Genomic DNA, 24,224 nt, shown 5'->3' with positions numbered 1-24,224 from the left:
ATTATAAACCAGGTGGTGAGCCTTATTTCAATGGGTAAAGTGTTGGAAAGAATTTTAAGAGATAGGATTTATAAACATCTAGAAAGGAATAATTTGATTAGGGATAGTCAACACTGTTTTGTGAAGGATAGGTCATGCCTCACAAGTCTTATTGAGTTCTTTGAGAAGGTGACCAAACGGGTCAATGAGGGTAAAGCCATTGATGTGGTGTTTATGGATTTCAGTAAAGCGTTTGATAAGGTTCCCCATGGTAGGCTATTGTAGAAAATATGGATGCATGGACTGAGGTTGAATCAGTGGTTTGGATCAGAAATTGGCTAGCTGAAAGAAGACAGAGAGTGGTGGTTGATGAGAAATATTCATTCTGGAGTTCAGTTAATAGTAGTGTACCGCAAGGATCTGTTTTGGGGCCACTGCTGTTTTATCATTTTTATAAATGATCTGGATGAGGACGTAGAAGGATGGGTTAGTAAATTTGCAGATGACCCTAATATTGGTGGTGATGTGGACAGTGCCGAAGGATGTTGAAGGTTACAGAGGGACATAGATAAGCTGCAGAGCTTGGCTGAGAGGTGGCAAATGAAGTTTAATGCAGAAAAGTGTGAGGTGATTCACTTTGGAAGGAGTAACAGGAATATAGAGTACTGGGTTAATTGTAAGATTCTTGGCAGTGTTGATAAGCAGAAATATCTACATCCATATACATTGATCTCTGAACATTGACACCCAGGTTGATAGGATTGTTAAGAAGGCATATGGTGCATTAGCTTTTATTGGTAGAGGGATCGAGTTTCAGAGCCATGAGGTCATATTGCAGCTGTACAAAACTCTGATGCGGCCACACTTCGAGTATTGCGTACAGTTCTGGTCACCACCTTAGAAGGATGTGGAAGCATTGGAAAGGGTGCAGAGGAGGGATTTGCCAGGATGTTGCCTGGTAGGAAGGGAAGGTCTTATGAGGAAAGGCTGAGAGGCTTGAGACTGTTTTTATTAGAAAGAAGAAGTTAGAGAGTTGACTCAGTAGAGACATATAAGATGATCAGAGGATTAATATAAGATGGACAGTGAGAGCCTTTTTCTTTGGATGCCAATGGCTAGCGTGAGGGGACATAACTTTAAATTGTGGAGTGATAGATATAGGACAGAGGTCAGAGATAGTTTCTTTACTCAGAGAGTAGTAAGGGTGTAGAACACTCTGCCTGCAGCAGTAGTAGACTCACCAGCTTTAAGGGCATTTTCTTTTTTTTTTATAGATATTTTTATTGGAAATTTAACAAGTTTACAAAAATAAACAAAACTCTCAAGTACAAACATTGATATACAATTAAATCTTAAATAAATAATAACCAAATTTAACAAAAGAAAAATACCGAGAAAAAAAACAAAACTCAACTAACTACTAATCTAACCTACAACTAACCAGAGTGTATAATTAAGTCTCTTACATTATTCAAATAAGAGAAAGAAAAAAAAACCAACGGATAACACAGAAATTGGGTAGTGAGATACATGCTCAGAATGTGTTAACATCAAATGTAACAAAACCCGTATTCATGCGGGATTCCTCTCCCAAGGGGCCCCGGACCAGCCAGGTTCGCAATCTCAATTAAATAAAAGCCCTTGTTAGGATAGCCGAAATATCTGTATTTATATAATTCAAGAAGGGCTGCCATATTTTATGAAATAATTCGGTCTTTCGGTGCACCATATTTGTAAGGAAGTCAAGGGGAATACATTCCATAATTAATCTGTGCCAATTTGAAAGTCCAGGGGAGCCCTCAGCCACCCAGTTTACCAAAATATTTTTCCTTGCACAGAAAGAGAGAATAGAAAATAATTACTTCCCGTGCATATCCAGGGAGAGTAAGTTCGAAAAGCCCAAAAGGAGAGATACAGGGTCCACTTTAATTTCCGTTCCTAAAATTTCTGTCAGGGTACTTGCTACTTTAGTCCAGTATCTATGGATCTTATGACAGGTCCATAGGCAATGTACAAGAGTGCCCACCTCTATTTTACATTTGGGACACATTGGAGATGCTCCTGCCTTAAATTTTGCCAATCGATCCGGTGCTATATGGGTCCTATGAAGTATCTTCAGCTGGATAGCCTGAGTTCTGGGTTGCAGATGGTGATTCTTCTGGCGTTTTCCCAAATGTCATTCCACGTTTCTATAGAGATTTCTAGTCCCAAATCCTGATCCCATGTTTTAAGCAGATTATCCATATCTCCTGATATTTCATCATGTAGTAAATAATAAATAGTACTGACGGTCGTAGCACTCTACTTTCTCTATCTGATTTATAAAGACTATCTAATAACATAGTCTTCTTCTGTATATAATCTCGAATTTGGAAGTATCGAAAGAGGTCTCCATTAGGTAATCCGAATTTCTGACACAGCTGTTCAAAAGACATCAGGACCCCTTCCTTAAATAGATCCCCTAAACATGAGATACCCCTGGATCTCCAGAGTTTAAAAGTGACATCTGTAAACCCCGGTTGAAATCCCCATGCTCCCACTATCGGAGCATAGGGGGATGTTTTATGTGAGTTGCCCTCATTTTGCCGCATTATATTCCAAGCTTTAATTGTGTTTAGTATTATAGGGATTTTACAGTGATCCGTAATGATTTTCCTCTTGTCTGAAAATAAAAGATTAATAAATGGGCATTTTACTTGAGAAGCCTTGATGTCCAGCCAGATTGATTGCAGGTCAGATAAGACCCAATCAGTTATGTAACTTAATAGGGAACTTAACTGATATTTCCTAAAATCTGGGAAGTCCAATCCTCCCCTTGCCTGTGGAAGCTGTAGCTTCTTCAGCTTAATGAGGGGCCGTCTATGATTCCAAATAAAGGAACCCAACCAGCCATATAATTTACGTAGTGCCAGCCTCGGCAGGATCACCGGAAGCATTCTCATAGGGTATAGGAGACGGGGCAGGACATCCATTTTAATTAGTGCTATTCTACCCAGCCAGGAAATTGGAAGGTCTCCCCATCGCTGGAGGTCCTGCCTTATCCTTTCCAGTAAATGCACAAAGTTAGCCTTGTATAACTGACCAAATACTGGGGCAATAAAAATGCCTAAATATAAGAAACCCTCCAGGGACCACCGAAAGGGAAAATGGGATCCATCCACTAAGTGGGGTATCATAGCAAGGCCACCCATTGGCATAGCCTCCGATTTTGAGAAATTAATTTTATAGCCTGAGAATGCACTAAATGTATTAATAACTTGGATTAAGCGAGGCACGGACATCAGAGGATTACTGAGGAATGGAAGAACATCATCTGCATAGAGGGTAATTTTATGTTTACCTGTACCAATCCTCTGGGCCATTATATTAGGATCAGCCCGTATAGCTTCTGCTAGTGATTCAATTATTAGCGCAAATAACAATGGCGAGAGAGGACATCCCTGACGGCAGCCCCTATCCACACTGAAGCGATCCAAAACTAATCCATTGGTAACCACTACTGCTTTGGGATCACTATACAATGTTGAGACCCATTTGGTAAACACCTTTCCAACGCCAAACCTTTCCAATGTGTAAAACAAATATGACCATTCAACCCTATCGAAAGCCTTTTCCGTGTCTAATGAGACTACCACTCCTGGTATCTTTCCCTGATGGCAGGCTTGAATCATATTCAAAACCCTTCTAATATTATTGGATGATCTACGGCCCTTAATGAACCCCGTCTGATCCTCCTTTATGATATGTGGCAATACCCTTTCTAGTCTCAATGCTAACGTTTTAGAAAGGATTTTAAAATCTACATTGAGCAAGGATATTGGTCTGTATGACGCGTAATCTTCTGGGTCCTTTCCTTTTTTAAGGATAAGAGAGATATTTGCCTCTTTCAACGAAGGCAGGAGACAGCCCTGACTGTATGCGTAGTTATACATGTCCATAAGTGGACCAGCCAATATTCCTGTAAATTCTTTACAGAATTCAGCTTGAAAGCCATCTGGGCCAGGTGCCTTACCACTCTGACGTTGCCTGATTGCGTCAAGTATTTCTTGGACTGTTAGGGGAGCATTTAAGACTGATACCTGTTCCGGAGTTAGGTCGGAAAGGTCAAATTTTTAAAAAATGAATGCATTCTCCTAGTCCTGTCTTCACAATCCTGCGATTTATATAAATCAGAATAAAATTTTCTAAAGATTGCGTTAATCCTTTTATGATCATGAGTCAAAATACTCGTACTTTCCTTGATAGACGTGATAGTTTGAGGGGCCTTTTTTTTCTTTGCAAGAAATGCTAAGTATCTACCCGGTTTGTCGCCAAATTCATATAACCTTTGTTTTGCAAATAATATTTCCCTCTTAGCGTTTGAGTAAGCGTGGTGTTTAGAGCTGTCCTAAGGCCGTAATCCTTTGCAATTTGATAATAGAAGGTCTGTCAGTGTATGCTGTTTCAGCTGCTTTTAAGCGAGCTTCGAGCAGACGCTATTGTTCTCCCTTTAATTTTGTTCTGGATCACTGAGTATGAGGTGATCAAACCTCGCGCGTAAACTTTGATGGTCTCCCATATCATTGATGGGTTGCTAGCCGTACCTAAATTAATTTCTAAAAAAGTTTTAAATTCTTGAGAGAAGTACTTTACAAATTTACTATCTTTCATTAGGAAGGGGTCCATACACCAATGCCGAGGGGATGTCCCATTGTTCCTCGCCTTGATTTCCATATATACAGCAGTGTGATCGGAAATTGCTATACTACCTATTTTACAGGATGATATGGAATTTTAAAAAATCGAGGGGGCAAAAAACATCAATTCTGGTATGACATTTATGTGGATTGGAGTAAAAAGAAAAATCTCTGCCCTGTGGATGAAGACATCTCCATACATCTACTAATCCTAATTCTTTGTTCAAATCCACAAATTGTCTAGATCTCCTGCAGGACTCTTGGGAATCCTATCTATTTCCAGATTCAAAATACAATTAAAGTCTCCCCCTATAATTCTATGATGGGCACCGAGAGCCATCAATTTTGAGAAGGCTTTCTTTATAAATTTAAAAAGATGTGCCGGGGGGGCAATACAAATTTAAAATTCCATATTCCTCTCCATTTATAAGGGCTTTAATCAGAATATATCGTCCAGATTCGTCTTTTAACTGTTTTAGGATTTTGAGAAGGAAATTCTTCCGAATAAGAATAACAACTCCCCTGCTTTTTGAGCTAAAAGAAGAAAAAAAGGCCTGATCAAATCCACCCTGTCGTAATTTCAAGTGTTCTTTATCCAACGAGTGTGTCTCCTGTGGGAGAGCTATATCAACCCTTTCTTTCTTGAGATTTGATAATATTTTCTTCCTTTTGACTGGCGAATTACTCCCCTTGACATTCCAGGTGCACCACTTAACCGACTGATCAACCATAATTGTCCGGGCAAATCCGAGACCCCTCGGGAGGGGAAAACCTATCCAGAACATCCCAAGCATAGCGCATATAAAATTCACAAAAATAAAGGCTCTCTAATACACTCACAACACTATAATAAAAAACGATTTCTAAATAAAAAAAGTATAAAACATATTTAAATGGAGATTTTCCCCCTTGTTCCCAAGGGGTATCACTTCCTTTCCAAAGGTTCAAAGGTCCTCTCCCAACCAGTGCCCCATCCTTGACCCAGGCGCTCCTCAATAGAATGAGGAAAATTCAAATATACTACAGAGCTAGAGTTAACAGTGAGCACCCTCTCCACCAACACCAACACCTGGATATATTTGGTAATGTTAATACCATGTATAAACATATATAACTATAAAATTACAACCTCAACAAGTAATAATTAAATATAATAATACAAAATAACAAGGGAAAAAACAACCCCGTTCCTAGAGACAGAGGTAAAATAGAATAAGGTAACCACCTCCCCCCACCAACATTAACTAGACCCCCTGGCCTATATATATATAGAATAATAAAAAAAAACGTTAAGTAGAGAACAAATAAATAAATCCCTCTCCCCATCCCCCAAGATAATATTAAACAGTATGGTTAAAAAAAGAAAAGGGGGGGATATAAACCGGAGTGGGGGGAATGCAAACCAACATCAATTATCTCTTACAATTCCTTAGCCTTTTCCGGCGATCCGAAGTTATACACGGATCCTTCATGGTTAAAGCGTAGTGTGCTGGGTAGCGTAAGGAGTACTGAATATTTAAGTCCCTTAAACACTTCTTCGCCTCATCGAATGCCTTCCTCTTTTGGACCAGAGCTGGGGAAAAGTCCTGGAATAACATGATCTTGGAACCTTTATAGATCATGGCGAGGGGATCTTTACCAAGATTTCTAGAGGCTTCTAGGAGTATTTGCCTCTCCTTATAGCTCTGCAGCCGGAACAGGACCGGGCAGGGGCGCTGGTTCGAGCCGGGCCCGCGTATTACAATCCGGTAGGCCCATTCTACCCTTACCTGGCCTGATCCAGCCTCCAGATTTAACAGCTGTGGAAGCCACTGTTCAAGGAACCCTGTAAGCTGGCCTTCCTCTTCCCGTTCGGGAAGGCCCAGCAAACGAATATTTTTTCAACGACCTCGATTCTCGAGGTCATCAATGTGATTCTCTAAGGTCCGGACTCACTGTTCGAGAGTCCGGACCCGATCCACGGCCGATTGTGCTGTAGTTTCGGAGGTCGCGGCCTTTTGCTCCGCCTCTCCGACTCGGCGCTCGATTTCCTTAAAGTCTCGGTCGTGCTTTTGCAGCGCGGCTGAGAGTGAGTCCCATCGATTTCGGGATTCTTCAATAAAAGCGTCGATCTTTGCATCCAGTTTGGAGATGATTTCCACAAGGCCATTGTAGGTAAGTCCCCCGGGGCAGCTGCGGACGCCTCTGCTGCAGCTGGAGAGGGTGAGGGAGGGGTTCCTGCTTGCTGAGAGCTGCGGGTTCCCTTCCCTTTAGTCATTTTTACTGAAGATTAAATTGTTTAAATTCAATACTAAACAACTAATTAAATTAAACAGCTATTTTAAATGATTTGGTGAGTGTGATGGAGGTGGGTGACCCACTTTGCGCAGGTCTTGGGAGGAGCACTGTAGACTCAGACTTGCTGGGTCGCCGCCATGTTGGATCCCCCCTCAGGGCATTTTCATACCAACATCTTCAACCTTTCCATCCTACAAGCTGAAGTCCCCACCTACTTCAAGAAGACCACCATCATCCCACTACCTATGAAAGCACATGTAATGTGCCTTAATGACTACCACCCAGTGGCTCTGACCACCATAATCACAAGAGAGGCTGGTCATGGCCCACATCAACTCCAGCATCAATCCCCTACAATTTGCCTACTGATGCAACAGGTCCATATATTGTGCCCTACACTCATGCCTGAAAGATTTGGACAACAATGACGCCTACGTCAGACTTTTGCTCTGCTTTCAACATCATTATCCTGTCCAAACTGATCTTAAAGCTCCAAGACCTTGGTTTTGGCTCTGCCCTCTACAGCTGGATCCTCAACATCCTGACCCACAGATCGCAATCGGTGAAGATAGGCAACTGCACCATCTCCACAATAATCCTCAACACTAAGTTCCCCAAGGATGTGCCCTCAGCTCCCTACTGTACTCCCTGTACTCCTAGGACAGTGTTGCCAAATTCCGAACGAACAGCATCTACAAGTTTACTGATGACACCACCATCATAGGACGGATATCCAACAATGAGGAGTCAGAATACAGAAAGGAGACATGGTGCAATAAGAACAAACTCTCTCAACTTCAGCAAAACAGCAGAACTGATCATTGACCTCAGAAAGAAAGGAGGAGAACATGCCCCCACCTACATCGACAGAACTGAGGTTGAGAGGATGGAGAGCATCAGGTTCCTAGGGATGACAATAACTAACAACCTGTCCTGGACTTCCCAAGTAGATGCAACAGTCAAGAAGGCACAACAATGCCTCTTCTTCCTCAAGTGGTTCAGGAAATTTGGCATGTCCATAAGGACCCTCACCTACTTTTACAGATGGAACACTGAAATCATACTGTCCAAATGCATAACGGCCTGATATGGCAACTGCTCTGCCCAGGATCATAAGAAACTACAGAAAGTTGTATGCACAGCCCAGACCATCACGGAAGCCAACCTTCCATCTATGGACTCCATTTACACAGCTCATTGCCGCGGAAAGGCTGCCAATATCATCAAAGGCCCATCACATCTCAGTAATGCTCTCCCACAATTTCTTCCATCAGGCAGGAGATACAGAAGCTTGAACACATGCACCAGCAGATTCAGAAACAGCTTCTTCCTGGCCATTATTAGACTGATGAATGGAGCCTCAAATAATGCTGATCTTGCTCATGTTAATCTTGCTTAGCACATGCTCTGTGCAATGTATGCCTCAGACCAAACCTTTTTTATATCCTATGATCTGTATGTCCTTGCTTACTATGATCTGCCTGTACTGCTCATAACCAAAGGTTTTCACTGTACCTTGGTTACACATGACAGTAAATAAATTAAATCAAATCATAGAGTCATAGAAACAGACCCTTCGGTCCAACCCGTCCATGCCGACCAGCTATCCCAACCCAATCTGGTCCCACCTGTCAGCACCCAGCCCATATCCCTCCAAACCCTTCCTATTCATATACACATCCAAATGCCTCTTAAATGTTGCAATTGTACCAGCCTCCACCACATCTTCTGGCAGCTCATTCCATACACGTACCACTCTCTGCATAAAAAGGTTGCCCCTTAGTTCTGGACTCCCTGACCCCAGGGAAAAGACTTTGTCTATTTATCCTATCCATGCCCCTCATAATTTTGTAAATCTCTAGAAGGTCACCCCTCAACCTCTGACGCTCCAGGGAAAACAGCCCCAGCCTGTTCAGCATCTCCCTGTAGCTCAGATCTTCCAACCCTGGCAACATCCTTGTAAATCTTTTCTGAACCCTTTCAAGTTTCACTACATCTTTCCGATAGGAAGGAAACCAGAATTGCACGCAATATTCCAACAGTGGCCTAACCAATGTCCTGTACAGCCACAACATGTCCTCCCAACTCCTGTACTCAATACTCTGACCAATCAAATGATGTTTTCCTCAATGATATACAATTAAATAAAGTAGCCATTAAGTAGTCTAACAATTTTTCCTTCGATCTGAATTATTCCACCATGTTTATATTTTAAAGTGCAAACTTTATTTTAAACCACTCTTGTAATGGAAACACTAATGACTACTATATTTAATGCCTTTGTTTTATTGACATTTGTCATCTTCTGCCATTTGTGAAGTATTTGACATTTTCTTATAGTCATAGCTCTCCCCTTCTCGTCAGTGTAGGCACTCTCTAACACATTTTTGTTCCTTATCTGCATTATAATATCTGTAGTCAATCATTTGGGAGGTCATTTCTTTTTGATATATACTTATCATGCATATTTAACTAGTTTATTAAAAAATCTTTTTCTTCCTCAACAGCTGTACTTTTAATTTATCCTCATTTTATTGAGGTTTGCTTTCTTGAAATCATACACATCTATCCTGTTCTTTCCTATTACCAATTTCTAAAAGGTATTAAATATATAGTTTCCTGAATGTTATCAACTTTGAAGAAACAATATTCATTATTCCTTATGCACATAGCTGCCTGCAGATTTTTCAGTCTTTCTGTCATTAAGCAAATATGCTCTGTGATGCTATCTCCTGAGGATCGGGGGAATGTTGTGGCCAAAAGATAGCAGCTGGACTGAGTGGCAGATAAGCTAGCAAACTTGTGCAGGTACCCAATGCCTATCTAGGAGTGAACAATGTGGAAGACATTGCCAATGCCCAATTCAGCAAATAAATGGCCAATTAAGGGCTTCTTCCCACCTCTGCTGGCATTTGACCAATAGCAAAGGAGCCCTCTGCACTGATTGGAGATTAACTATCATGTCTTCCCAGCAATCATGTCTTCCAAATACAACGATCCTTTCTGGAGACTCTTTGATCCATGGAGAAGCAATTGCCACCCCACACAGCATTTGCATTGCTTGCTCCCAGCAACTCCCAGTTCCCTCACCAGGACCTACCTGACTATTGCCAGCTAAAAGGAAATCCCTCAATTATTCCTTTTACTCCAGGGGTAATCCCAACAGTAATCACTGTTCCTGATGCTCTGTTGATGTGCACCTTCTGTGAGAAGCCGGTGATATTTAATAAGGATAGCAGCCCCAGCAGCACCACTAAATTGCTGCTGCTGGTAAAATGTAGCACTGGATCTCTATATATCATTGGAACAGAGTGGGGTGTTACATGTCCAGGATGTCAGGTAGGGGAAGGAATGGCAGAGTTCACTTATGATGGGTGGGGAATAGTCAGGTTGGGCAAGTGCAGTTGTTTTGGAGAGGGTTAGTGGGGATCTAGGAGCCAGTTACCTATGATTTAGAGTATAGATTTTCATGATCTTTTCCTGAGTAACTGAATAGCTTAGGTGAGTTGAAATCATCCAAATTTTCTGACTTTAGGGACTCTTCTCAGGGGGTTCCAGATAGGGGGGAATTGTCCATTAGAAGGATCAAATTCCCAGGCAATTGTAATGGAGTCAGCTCTGGTGGAGATTCTGCATAATCCTGACATACAACGCCAAACCACGCTTTTCCAATTACCATATGGCCATTGGAATATCTGGGCCCTGACTCCTTGCCCGAATGCATCTATGTATGGCTATAATTCCATGTTGAAGAGCCATACATATGAATTTATTGCAATTCTATTAGTTCAATAAGAATGTAAAATTCCATACTTCTAGGTACAGAAGACAACCAAATCATTTTCCAGTATTTTATTGTAATTTGTCGTCTGTAACTTTGTTTAAATTTGTCCAAGCTGCAACCTATTCCAATGAATGTATTTTTATGACATTAGTAAGTCATATTAAAAAATAACTAAGCTTCCTCAATTCCATTTGAGTTTGAATTTGAGTTTGATTTATCACCGTCACATGTACTGAGATACAGTAGAAAATTTGTTTTGCATGTTGTACAGGCAGATTGTACTATCATTGTGCATCAGGATAGCGGAACAAAGTGAAGAATATAGTTGTACAGCTGCAGAGAACCTGTAGGGAGGGAGATCAACATTAACATTTGAGAGGTCCATTTAAAAGTCTGATAATAGCGGGGAAAAAGCTGTGCTTGCATGTGTCTTTTTGACGGAAGAGGGTGGAAGAGAGTATAATGGAATGAGAGGGGTCTTTGATTGTGTACGTTGCTTTCCTGAGGCAGTGGGAAGTATAGATGGACTTAATAGATGGGAAACTGGGCTGCGTTCACAACTCTGTAGTTTCTTGTGATCTTGGGAAGAGCAGTTGTCATATCACACAATTATATACACAGATATGAGGCTTTCTATGGTATATCTATAAAAACTAGTAAGAGTCTTTGTCCATATGCCAAATTTCCTTCGCCTCCTGAGGAAATAGAGGCATCATTGTGCTTTCTTAACCTTTGCATCGACACGGCAGGACAGATTATTGGTGATCATCACTCCCTGAAACTTTTTGCTCTCAACTATTTCCACCTCAGGCACAGTAGAAAGTGAGGACTGCAGATGCTGGAGATCAAGTCGAGAGTGTGTTGCTGGAAAAGCACAGCAGGTCAGGCAGCATCCGAGGAGCAGGACAATCGACGTTTCTGGCATAAGCCATGATGAAGGCCTTTCAGATTCCTGATGAAGGGCTTATGCCCGAAAATGTCAATTGTCCTTCTCCTTGGATGCTGCCTGACCTGCAGTGCTTTTCCAGCACCACATTCGACCCACCTCAGGCACAGTCAGTTGCAGCAGGAGTGAGCCATGTTTCTGTGAAGCAGAGCACACAGCAGTCTTTCAATTCCCTTTGGAAGGTGGGTCTAGCTCTGAGGTTATCCATTTTGTTTTCAATGGCTTGGACAGTTGCCACAAGTATGCTGAAGAGGGGGAACTTAAAATCCTGAAGTTTCAGTCTCTTCTGAAGTCTAGCATATCTGCCACGTCTCCTAGGTAAGTGACTGTTCCTAGTTGATCCTGGGCATTGGTGAGGGAGATCTCCTGCTCTAGAAAGTAATTATGTGCTCCTGATGGATTCCTGGGCAGCAGCCATGGCCTTGAAAGTTCCTAAGGGTTTTTTTGGTTGGGCCTTCTCGATGTCAGGTCACTGTGGAGTCAGGTCTTGTTCTCGCCCTGGTCAGGAAGGTCGGGCATGCGATCTTTCTGGGTTTGCTGTTCCAGCATCAGCAAGGGAAGTGGGTGCGTCTGATAGGGTCCTGGGCACTATTTGCATTCGTAAGTGCTCTGGAGAGTTCCAGCAGTCGGTCTGGTTTTTTAAGTGAGCAGTACCTAATGTTTATGAAAGATAATTGGAAAATTTAACTTCCATATTTAGAGAACAATATGGTATGAGTGGACTTTTCTCCAGTGCACATTTAACCTGTTGATTTTTACTTTATTGCACATGCTAATGAGATTGATGGGAAATTTAGATGTGTATTAGCAGAAACAAGTTGAGAATACATTGAATATGACCCAGTGATTATTCTCATTGCTGCAAAAGTATATAAAGTTCAAATTTATTAGCATAAAATCCTCAACAACAAGATTCAAATTCTTTGGAAGCTGTACATATTTTGCTTGCTGTGTGAAGTGTATCTTAGGTGGTCACAACTATGGGATCCTCTGCAAACTGTTGATCCTGTAGTTCAAATTTGTTATGCCAAAGAGTCATATAATGAACTCATGAATGGGTGTAACACAAAAATTTGTTGCCTGATAGTCTTTATGCAATGCAGGTAGTATAACTGGTTATGCAAGCAAGCAATAATTGTGTCTGATTGTTCTCAATTTTACTTCAAAAATGATGTAATTTGCTACTTTTAACTATTTAAATTGGAGCTCATTTTTCAGTTTTGATTTTATGTTTTTTTTGTAAAAGACAAAAGATTTTCAAATTACCTTCCTGTATTTATCCAATATTTCTTATGTTTGTACATAATCTTTATTTAACATGTTCAGTTATGGAATATTAATCAAGAACTTGTCATCTGTCCCAGGAACAACTTAACCTATCCAAGAAGGATTACAATAGAATTAAAAGTACAACCTACTCCTTTTCCCAGCACCAAGAAGAGATTGATGACCTAAACTGTCATCATTTATCAATGATTACTGGATAAAAAAATGAAGCTTGAGATTCCAAGTCTCTTATTCAAAGTTATTGACACAAAAATAACCTCAGAAAATGGATCACTAGGTTTCCCTAAGAAGCAAAATAGAAACATTATACTGTCTGCTCTTTTCATGCTGGAATATTGAAGTTATTTTAAAATGCTCTCATCAACCTTAATAAATCTAGTGCATCACCACTCTTTCTGTATTTATGTAACATACTGTTTTTGCATTTCATGAATCATTTGGTATCTCACATATAACTCTTTTTAATTTCAAATAAAGAATTGTAAGCTCCAATCTAACTCTGTCAGAATTTCAATATTGTCACCTTTAAATTGCAGTTACTAGCGGTGTTCCGCAAGGATCTGTTTTGGGACCATTGCTGTTTGTCATTTTTATAAATGACCTGGAGGAGGGGCTAGAAGGTTGGGTGAGCAAGTTTGCGGATGATACGAAAGTCGGTGGAGTTGTTGTCAGTGAGGAAGGATGTGTCAGGTTACAGCGGGATATAGATAAGTTGCAGAGCTGGGCAGAAAGGTGGCAAATGGAGTTCAATGTAGGTAAGTGTGAGGTGATTCACTTTGGTAAGAGTAACAAAAAGACGGGGTACTGGGCTAATGGTCGGATACTTGGTAGTGTGGATGAGCAGAGGGATCTTGGTGTCCATGTACACAGATCTCTGAAAGTTGCCACCCAGGTAAATAGTGCAGTGAAGAAGGCATATGGCGTACTGGCTTTTATTGGTAGAAGAATTGAGTTCCGGAGCCCTGAGGTCATGTTGCAGTTGTATAAGACTCTGGTGCGGCCGCATCTGGAGTATTGTGTGCAGTTTTGGTCGCCATACTATAGGAAGGATGTGGAGGCACTGGAACGGGTGCAGAGGAGGTTTACCAGGATGTTGGGGCCTGGTATGGTAGGAAGATCGTATGAGGAAAGGCTGAGGCACTTGGGGCTGTTTTCATTAGAGAAAAGAAGGTTTAGGGGTGACTTGATAGAGGTGTACAAGATGATTATGGGTTTAGATAGGGTTGACCATGAGAACCTTCTTCCATGTATGGAGTCAGCTATTATGAGGGGGCATAGCTTTAAATTAAGGGGTGGTAGGTATAGGTCAGATGTTAGGGGTAGGTTCTTTACTCAGCGAGTTGTGAGTTCATGGAATGCCCTGCCAGTAGCAGTGGTGGACTCTCCTTCTTTATGGGCATTTAAACGGGTATTGGATAGGCATATGGAGGATAGTGGACTAGTGTAGGTTAGGTGGGCTTGGATCGGCGCAACATCGAGGGCCAAAGGGCCTTTACTGCGCTGTATTTTTCTATGTTCTATGTTCTATAAATTTGTTTCATTTCAAAGTACAAATGCTGTAGATTTGAGCAAAAAGGAAGTCCTGAGTATAACAGAGAAAATTTAAGTTTACTTTTAGACCATAATCTGAAACTTGGAGTATTTGGAGTAAAGATCATTTAGTAAATAAATGGCAGGCAAGTATATCCTGAAGGTTAATTATTTAATTTTCTTAATATACTGCAAACCAATGAACCTTTTTGCTTGAACCTTTTTCTGATTTCCACTTTAGCCAAGAAGTATCGCCATCAGCTTGTTAAGCAAAGTTCAAAATTTAATTTGCAACCTCTAATGTATTGCATTATTGGTTCAGACCCTTGCTGATTTAGAAAACAACTGAGATCGACCCTATGATTTAGGTCATACTTCGACTCATGGATAAATCGCTGACCAATGGGACCTGATAATATTACGAATTTGCTGAAAAAAAATAGGCTCAGTTTCTTCTCAGTAGAACAACAACTTGTGCCTTATCTTAAATACCATATGCAGAACAAGGACAAAGTTTACTCTTGTGCAGCTTTTCAAGATTCTTTAACAAATGTTTTTTGTTATTAATGTGTAAAGGCAACAAATCAAATGGTTCAATTTGAATTTCTGTTTTTGATGAATAAGACTACGATTTTTCACTTATGCAATTGGGAAGGTTCTGCTTTTCATTACAGCAGCTGTGATGATGATTTAGTGTTGCAAATATAAATGTAATTTACCTCTTTTCTCCATCTAGAACTATCCTATTTCTTTTTTGTTTTTTCTCCCCATCCTTTTTTCCTTCCTTTTTAGCTGCATGTCACCAATCTCCTTTTCTTACCTGACTTTTTGCCATTCACAGCTGCTTTTGAATTTGATGGATTCCACAGATGAAGCTCTGCAGGAAGCAGCTGCCGGTTGCATCGCAAACATTCGAAGGCTTGCCCTGGCTAATGAGAAGGCTCGCTACAAATGAAAACAGTGCACACTCCACATTTCCTTTCTCAGGAGCTATTACCTGCACAGGTATAATAAAAGAAAGATTTACTGAGTACTGCTTCTGGATGAACATGAAAGACCTTTTGTATGAGCTAAAATAAACCAGATGCTTAATAGAAATCCAAAAGCTGCTTCTGATTTCTAAAAATCATATAGAAACAAATCAATTCTGGAATAGTGCTACCTATAACATGAAATACATTTTTAAATATGTAGAGAATTTATTTGGAATTCAAAAGTACTACTGGATCCTTGTTAAAAATCTGTCTAAAAGAATGATCATTTATTTACATCAGTTGATCTGTTTTTTTTGTCAAAATAAAGTTGTAATTTTTCTGCAGTGAGTGTGGTTACATAGTAAATTAAAGATGTCTTGTGCAATTTTTTTCACTCAAAATCTATATAATCATGTTGTTGTAAGGCATTCTTCTGTTCCATAAGTTATAATCCACAGGAGAAGTCTGAATACAGAAGCAAAGATCTGGTATTGTGTTACAGTAACTGAGAACTCCAAACAGCTGCAGGATTCACTGCTCAGGGAGTAGTCAGTACATCAACTTAAAGCCTGCAAGATTTTTAAAAGACATTTCAGAAGTGTCTTTGCCAGCATAGCATAATAATTAAATACTTATTTGTGTCTGCAATCTATATATATGTTGAATACCAATGTGTGCCAGCTACTGGGAAATACATTTTGTAAAATTATTACAATGGAAGTGTGATAACATTTAACAGAGCAACAAAATTTGATACAGAAGGTGGTATGTACTTTACTATGAATACATTTGTGCTTTTAGAAAGATATTAAAGTTCTGGAGAAAGTGTTACTGAGTTGGCTTTGGCTCAGTGCTCATGAATTGTGTTTGGTTGAAAAATAAAGAACTTAAACTATTTTATTTCCAATTGCATCACCTCCCAATTTTCCATTTTAAATGGTCTCACTACATTTTAGTACCATATTTTTTTGTTTAGTCAAAAAAGTGACAGACTATGCCATGCACTCCTTAACCATCGTTGATATAGCTCAATGACTAGCCAAAGGAGAGAAGCATGTTTATATCTATCAATTTTTCTCCTTCCTCATATTCGCAAGAAGGTCCATTCTGTACCTATAAAGTGTTCCTTACAGTGACTGAGCCAGGAATTAGTTTAATTCATCTATTGAAAGCAGTTACTTTTAAGAGAGAGCTGAGGACAGGGCTCAGACATGTACCCTCTGGATAGAAGATCATGCTCTATTGCCAACTACCAGACCACTAGACTGCAGTAGTTTTATTGAGTTGTCTGGTGCTAATTAAACTAAATGCACTTACTGAAAGGAATATATATAAAATGAGATTATTTAGTTAAAATTCAACCAATCGTATTAAATACTTTTCAATTACTAAAATAGAATTTGGAAGGGCTAATCTAATAAATAGCTTGGTTACTGTTGGTTACTGTAAAGTGCAAATTACGTCTTGGATTTCCATTGCCTATGATTACATGTTTGTATTACAGAACAAAATATGTTTCTGTCTGTGGTAAGTGAAACAGTTGTAAACAAATGTAAAAGGAGCCCTTTATATTTAGTTACTGCACATTTTCCTTTTCTAGACATTTGCAGTGAAAACCCAAAATTGATTGCTGTGGTTTGTTACTTACCTACTGCCATGATTTATTAATGCAAAATACCATATCTGCCATGAGAATATGTTCTTTTGCCTCTCTTGCAAAATGTATAATTTTGATGCATGAAAAATTATATTTTCTAATATTTTATTAAATCTTTGATATCAGATTTAAAATGATTCTTATAGGTCAATGCCAAATCATTATGATATGTATAAAATATATGCACGTTTTAGTGTGATAAACTTCATAAATACTTTTCAAAGCTCTTTTTTTCTGATATATTCAGAATAGGTATAACTAACCATAATAACTCCACCTGCAAGTAATATTTTATCTCCCTTCTGAACTTCTGAGCATAACATAGCACATTTTTTTCTATTTTAATTAAAAGTCGAAAATAAGTCGATGTGATTTATAATCTGCAAAGACAAGGGCAGCACATGCCTGGGAACACTACCACCTGCAAGTTCTCTTCCAAGCCATCAGTATTCTAACGTGGAACTATATTATCATTCCTTCAATGTCACTGAATCAAAATCCTGGAACTCTTTTCTTAATGACATTGTGGGTCTACCTGATTCAAATGAATTACAGCAGTTAAAGAAGGCAGCTGAACACATGTAGAGCATGGCAGAATGGGCAATAAAAGCTAACCCAGCAAATGATGCTCGCTTCCTATGAGAGATTTTTTTTTAAATCCTAAGCTCCATATTATTTATATTCATAAATTCATGGATACAATTCCAATTGTGAGCTTTTTTTCCAATAACAATTCTTGAATGCAAGTTTGAAAATATTGATAAAAGCATATTCCTGAGGGTATGGGGAAACAATATGGAACAACATAATAAAAGGAAATATATGCATCTCCAAGTGAGCATTATAAAATGGGCCAAAGCCAATTCATTACTTTCAGAGGAATGTAGGTAATTTTGATAGTGTTTGTGTTAGTGTCATATGAGGAGAATTTGGGGACTCTAGGTCTGTGCTCAGTGTCGATTAGAAGGATGAGGGGGGAGCTCATTGAAACTTACAGAATACTGAAAAACCTGGATAGAGTGGACATAGAGAAGATGTTTCCCCAAGTAGGAGAGACTAGGACCTGATAGCACAATCTCAGAGTGAAGGGACAACCCTTTAGAACTGAGATAAGGAGGAATTTCATCAGCCAGCGGTGTTGAATCTGTGAAAAGCATTGCTGTAGAAGACTGTGGAAGCCAGTCATTGAGTGTATTTAAGACAGGTTCTAGACTGGTAAACGGATCAAGGGTTTCAGGAATAAGGCAGGAAAATGGGGTTGAGAAACATATCAGACAGATTGAATAGCGGAGGAAAAAGTGAGGACTGCAGGTGCTTGAGTACCAGAGTTGAAAAATGTGGTGCTGGAAAAACACAGCAGGCCAGGTAGCATCCGAGGAGCAGGAGCCCTTCTTCAGAAATCTTGAGTGGTTTTTCCAGCACCACTCAAGATTGAATAGCGGAGCAAACTTGATCTTTCGAATAGCCTAATTCTGCTCCTATATCTTATGGCCTTATGGTTTGGGACAACACATCTTCCTTAACTAACACATAAGAAACCAATGATTCATTCCACTGCAAAGGGATCTTATGAAGCCCAGATAAGTTGTTTCATTTACCCACATAACAACAGTTTCAAAAATATTTGGCCGTGACATGTATCAAACATATTGAAGGTATAGCAAGACAATATATTAATGAGAATTATTTCTTGTGTTCCCTAAGCATGTGTTTCTAAGAGCATTCAATTCACCGTTTAACTTCCTCTAAATCTTAACAGATATTCATCCATCTCATTTTAGGCAGATATAATATATTTGTATATACAACACCTGTGCACTAGTAATCTATTCCACATAATCACTAATTCTGGAAGGGGAGGGGAGGTGTCAGGATCTTGTATATCAATAGCTTTCCCTGAGGTTTATTCATTTTGTTTTTACTCCTCTAGTTTTGAACATGCAGTACAAGTTAACTAACCACATTGCATCTATATTGATCATTTTGCCCAGATTTAAAAATATAGATTAGGTTCCCTCTAAATTTTCTTTACTCCAATAAAAAGAAAAATAAGTTGGCAAGCTTAATTTGATTTTTTTTTCACAAATTACATTCAAATGGCAACGTCAATGAAGTTATAGATCTGTACAATTTGGATCGTTTTTTAAAAAAAATCACAAATTTTTCAACTTAAAAGTTTTTAAAAATCTATTAGTTTCATCATTCTCTATATTTTCTTCTCATTATCCCTTTTGCCTTTTCTTTCTCAATCAAATTATTTTCTTTTACTTATCTTTGAAAATCTGTCAAACCAGGTTACAGTTAACTATTGCTCCTGATATCTTTGAAGTAATGCAAAGTGAAACAATTAATTTCCTGAAATACAGTATTAAATTCCTCTCTTTCATCATACACAGAAAGGAAGTATTGCATATCTGTGTATATGATTTATTAGCTTGTGCATTGGGAGACCACTGAAAAGAAGGTTCTGGTTTAGAAACACCAGGTCTGTTTGAAATCCAGACTGAGGAGAACGCTCTGCTGAAGTATATTTTCAAAAAAAAAATGGAAAAAGGTGCCAGCTTGAAACTTTGAGCAAATAGTGCTAATGGCTAACAACAACAAAAACATCATTTTAACTTCTCCAGGACAGCGACTAATTTCATCTATTAAGGCATTATGCCATGCAGCATTTCATATTTTCAAATTTACTTTCATGTCTTACTTTCATTTCACTGAGGGTCAAATGTCCAAAGTAGATAGTAAAAATAGGAAAATATTTTGACTATACAAGAAAACCTTTGAAAATTGTACACTCGGTTATCTGAAAAAAACCAAAGAACTTCTGAAGAACGATCACTAGACCTGAAACGTTAATTTTTATTTCCCTCCACAGATACTGCCAGACTAAGTTTTTCCAGCAATTTTTGTTTTAAGTTTGTTATTTGTTCTTTGAACTAAAACATAGCTAGAATGCTTTGGCAGTTGTCATGAGACATTTGATTCACACCTCTTTTGTGCTAGTTTTGTAAAAGACTTTTTTCTCCACCTGGTAGCACGTTTCTTCTTAACGCTGCACAATGAAAGCTGCTGTATCTATTTCAAGCACCTTATTGGCAATGGCACAGAAGTAAATATTGTCAGTCTTCAGAGACTGGCTTGAAAAATCTCCTGTAAATTCTTAAGCATAGTCCTGCAAAGGCATGTCATACACAAAATATTTTTGGACATATGCCATGCATATGCACATAATATGCCTAAGAAATTTTGAGACAGACGATCTTGATTACTGTCTTGTTAGTGAGGTCTTTAAGAACTCATTACTACAATACAAACCATTTAAATGTTACATTTAGGTTCTAAATAGATCAAATTCTGCTTTTTAAAAAAAAAACTATACTCTAATACAAAATATATTCTTTATTCCAATAGTCTGGATTTCATGACATGTATAAACTAGAAACTAAATTGGGAGCAAATTGTTTGCACCACAACTTTAATCGAAAGTCATTTGGTTCAAATTTCTCATCTGTCTTTGTTTTGTAATTCTGAGTTGAAACTCTTTATTTCATCTTTAACATTGCTTTAGTTGAGTGAAAGTAAGATTGTAACGTTAGTTTAGCTCAGTGGTAGCACTCTTGACTTGAGTCAGAAAGTTATGAATCCCACATTATCTGGACCTAATTCTGCAATATAGTACGATGGATTACTGTTCTGTTGAAAGATGCTATCTTTCAGATGAGATACTAACACAGAAACAGTAGTTTACTTAGTCCAGGTTCTGCTATACAAGGAGAAAATGAATGACTTGTCATCTGGCTACACTTAAAATCTATCAATCTCATATTTGAGATTAATGACTAAACTAAAATTAATTGTACTTTGTGGAAGAGAATTCCACATGTTAGCGTTCTCAATGTGTAAAAATGTCCCTAATTTTCCACCTGACAAGATCTCGCTTCATTTAGACGATGTCCCCAGCCGATGTAAACAGTTTGTCTGACCCTATCAATTTCTCTTAAAATCTTGAAAATCCCCATCAAATGACCTCTTAACATTTAAATTCCAGGAGACACTACACTTTTTTGTAATGACTGTATGTAATTTAACCCTTGGTGTCTAGGTAGTATTCTGGTAAACCTGTGGTGTACTTGAGGGAGTGTAGGGTACATTAACTAAAAGCTGCCTGTGGTGGTTCAACTTATAGTGTCATCAAAGAAATTCTTCCTATCGCCTGTCTATTACCTACCAAACTATTGACTTGTTCGTTTATCTTATTGCTGTTTGTCGACTCGCTTTGCGCACAAGTTGGCTGCTGGAATTGCCTGCAAAACGGCAGGGTGCACTTTTAATGTCCCGCAGGATGTTTTAAAGTGCTTCACTGTCATTTATTCGGTTTAAAATACGTTATTTACATGGAAATTATTTTTCTCTATTTACCGTAATTAAACATTTTAAATATTCTGCGGTAGCGTGTCTTTCCAGCCAGTAACTCAATCTGATGTTACTGCACAGCACCACAGTAGAACAACTCGTGAGTTGTACAAATTGCTGTAAGTTAAGAAGAGGGAATTTCACCTGCAGTTTCCCACGTGAGAAGTACGTAATCTCGGTTCGGCTTTCAAAGGAGGTAATTAATCAAAGGGATAACGGGAGAGTCAAAGGATAAATCACCCCGACACCATTTTAGCAAAGTCTGAATTGATATTGGAAATCTAAAAGAGATCTGTTATCATTGTTCGCAAGCAGCAAAGTTGGGTATGAAAGGGGAGCATTGAAAGTTGTTCTTTTTAACTAAAGAGAGGCCTGGAGTTGTGCAGACTGTGCGAATGTGCCTATATTCAATATCCTCCTTTACACAGAAACCGACGCATTTCATGCTAAATGTAACTCAAGCATCGATCAAACAACGAATTGTGAATTCGGGGCATTTAAAACTTTAATATTTCAATTATGATATTTAACTGAAACAATACATGAACCATGCAGGAATTTCGTCAATTCATTAACACTGGAACCGCACTCATTTCACAAAACCTCACCATTCCAGGAAACACTGTCTCTTCAACAGTCAGTAAAGGTCCTGAAGTAAATTCAATTTATTTTATTTCAAAATATTACTTGAGACACCCGCGAATATCAGTCCATACCTACATCCAACAATCTGTGGAAAATATGCATGACGAGATCCTTGAAGAACATAGCCGACTCCAAACAGCACAAACCTGATCCATTCATGGAATTCCAGGATACCAAAGCATTTTTCTCCATTTAGGTCCAAGTATAATACTGAAATGCAAAACACTGAGCCAAGCATGTTCCTCTGATTAAACTTGTGTTTTAATGCTCATCGGACGAAAGCTGTCAATGCACCACCAATTGAAATCAAAGCACCCTTATATTGCTTTATTAACTAATTGCTGCCTTTATAAAGATTTTCTTTTTTACTTAATGAATTTTCAAGATCTTTCAATTGTTTTATTTTATTAGAGGCAGAAATCATGATTAGAGCTAGAAACTCGTCCAAGGAATTGTCAGGATTCAACTGGACGGAAATATATAACACTCAAAATGTAAATGCATTTTTAAAACTTAATGGGTTTGCAAATATCTAATTAAATATGCAAATAAAATAAAACTCCCAACTCTGAAAATCTGTAAGATCCAGAAAAACGCGATGGGGGCAAAGCGGATAGCTTGGAGTGTCAGCAAGGAGGTGTACAGCTGTACTGCCCTCCTGACTTTATTCTTTACTAATGCTATCAGGCCTCCTGTGCGTGGCAAATTGACAAGAATATCAGTTTCAAAGAAGAACCTGTAACTTTTCTTTGTGAAGTGAGACACGCTGTTTAACAGATTTAGTCGATCTGTCCCGTTTACAAGTGTGAGTGCAGACTGTTAATATCAAAGCGCCAAGGCCGGGCTCAGGTGCTTACTAAGTTGCGTAGGTGGGACCCAGTCAGTGCCACTGATACAGTGCAGTGCTGGAGAGTAGACCCTTATAATTTCACGTTGTATTTTCAGGTGACTCTTAAACAATCCGAAAAGAGCAACGGACAATGGAAGAGATAGGGTGAAACTTCCCGGACAAGAACTAAGCTCCCCAATCGAAGACTACACCTGCGATAGTCCCGTTCTGTCTGAAGTTCCCTGAGCATGTTCAGATCATCAATCAGATTTTAAAAGACCGTCTTCCAACCCGCCAAACTCCAATCTATCAGGAAAGATCACAACAGGGTTCCAGTAGTTCTCAATGGATTGAGTATGAAATCTCCCATCTTTTCGGATCGGGGTCAGTAAATGTAACAGTTACAAGTCACTGTAACAATTCTGACACCTCTTTCGGAGATATAAACAGCTAAAACCTGCTGGTTGTTCATACAAATTATAACGTTAATATTAAACTGATCGTCAAAGTGTTTGAGTTATACGGGCTCTGAAATTTTAAAACAGTGAATGGCACAATTCAGAAATGTTGCCAGTGAAGCGCATTTCAGGGAGCCATGTAATAATTAGTGTAAATTGCTGGAAATCATTTCACTACACCTAGTTCAGTTCTTCGTGAAGATCATTCAATTAACTGTCTCAATGAATTCGGGGTTAACTGCAGGAGGAACTGTCGTTACCCTTGTATCCCCGTGCCGCTTTGCTGAGATTAATCTGCATCAACCCCTACAATAATATACTGTTGTTCACACTGCCGTTTATTGTTAAACTCATTCCAGATGCAAGCACTGACGGCACCTTGTCCGGGAAATATATTTCATTTTAATAAAAGCCTTTCACTGGGAGTTAGTAAAACCTTCAGCTTCATTGCATTCACGCCGTTTTGGGAGTTGCTTTTGCAAACTCAAAACTCGCTTTTGCAACTCTCCGCAAAAGGACAGCCCCTGAGTGGCGACCAACTCCCGGAGAGAGGGACAAGCTGAACAAAGTTCTTCAAGCAATTCTATTTCAAGAGCCCGTAAAATAAACCAGATTTGTTTTTTTCCTTAACTAAAGTGTTTTTTTTTGTTGCTTCAAATGAATCCGGTTACTCGCCGGCCGCAACTTAAATCGCTGGCCGCAAACATTGCGGAGAAATAGCGCAGCCCACGGTTTGCCCAGGGCAAGTTTCCTTCCATCCGCTCAGATC

The 24,224-nt window shown here is 39.1% G+C and overlaps 1 protein-coding gene across 2 annotated transcripts in view; it reads left to right on the top strand.

Moving 5' to 3' along the window:
- The window catches only part of odad2 (outer dynein arm docking complex subunit 2), a 384,917-nt gene extending 368,279 nt beyond the window's left edge, over nucleotides 1-16,638 (top strand). For both annotated transcript variants that reach the window (XM_043690488.2, XM_043690489.2), the window contains exon 20: nucleotides 15,321-16,638. In XM_043690488.2, coding sequence (XP_043546423.2) covers nucleotides 15,321-15,434 — 114 coding nt within the window. In that variant the 3' untranslated portion in view covers nucleotides 15,435-16,638. The remainder of the gene's footprint in view (nucleotides 1-15,320) is intronic.
- Nucleotides 16,639-24,224: the final 7,586 nt, after the last annotated feature.

The sequence above is a fragment of the Chiloscyllium plagiosum genome, unplaced genomic scaffold, assembly GCF_037043375.1.
Source record: "Chiloscyllium plagiosum isolate Xiang-an unplaced genomic scaffold, Cpla_swu_hap1 HiC_scaffold_5, whole genome shotgun sequence".
NCBI classification, from domain to species: Eukaryota; Metazoa; Chordata; class Chondrichthyes; order Orectolobiformes; family Hemiscylliidae; genus Chiloscyllium; species Chiloscyllium plagiosum.
This window is presented reverse-complemented; position numbering and strand designations above follow the sequence as displayed.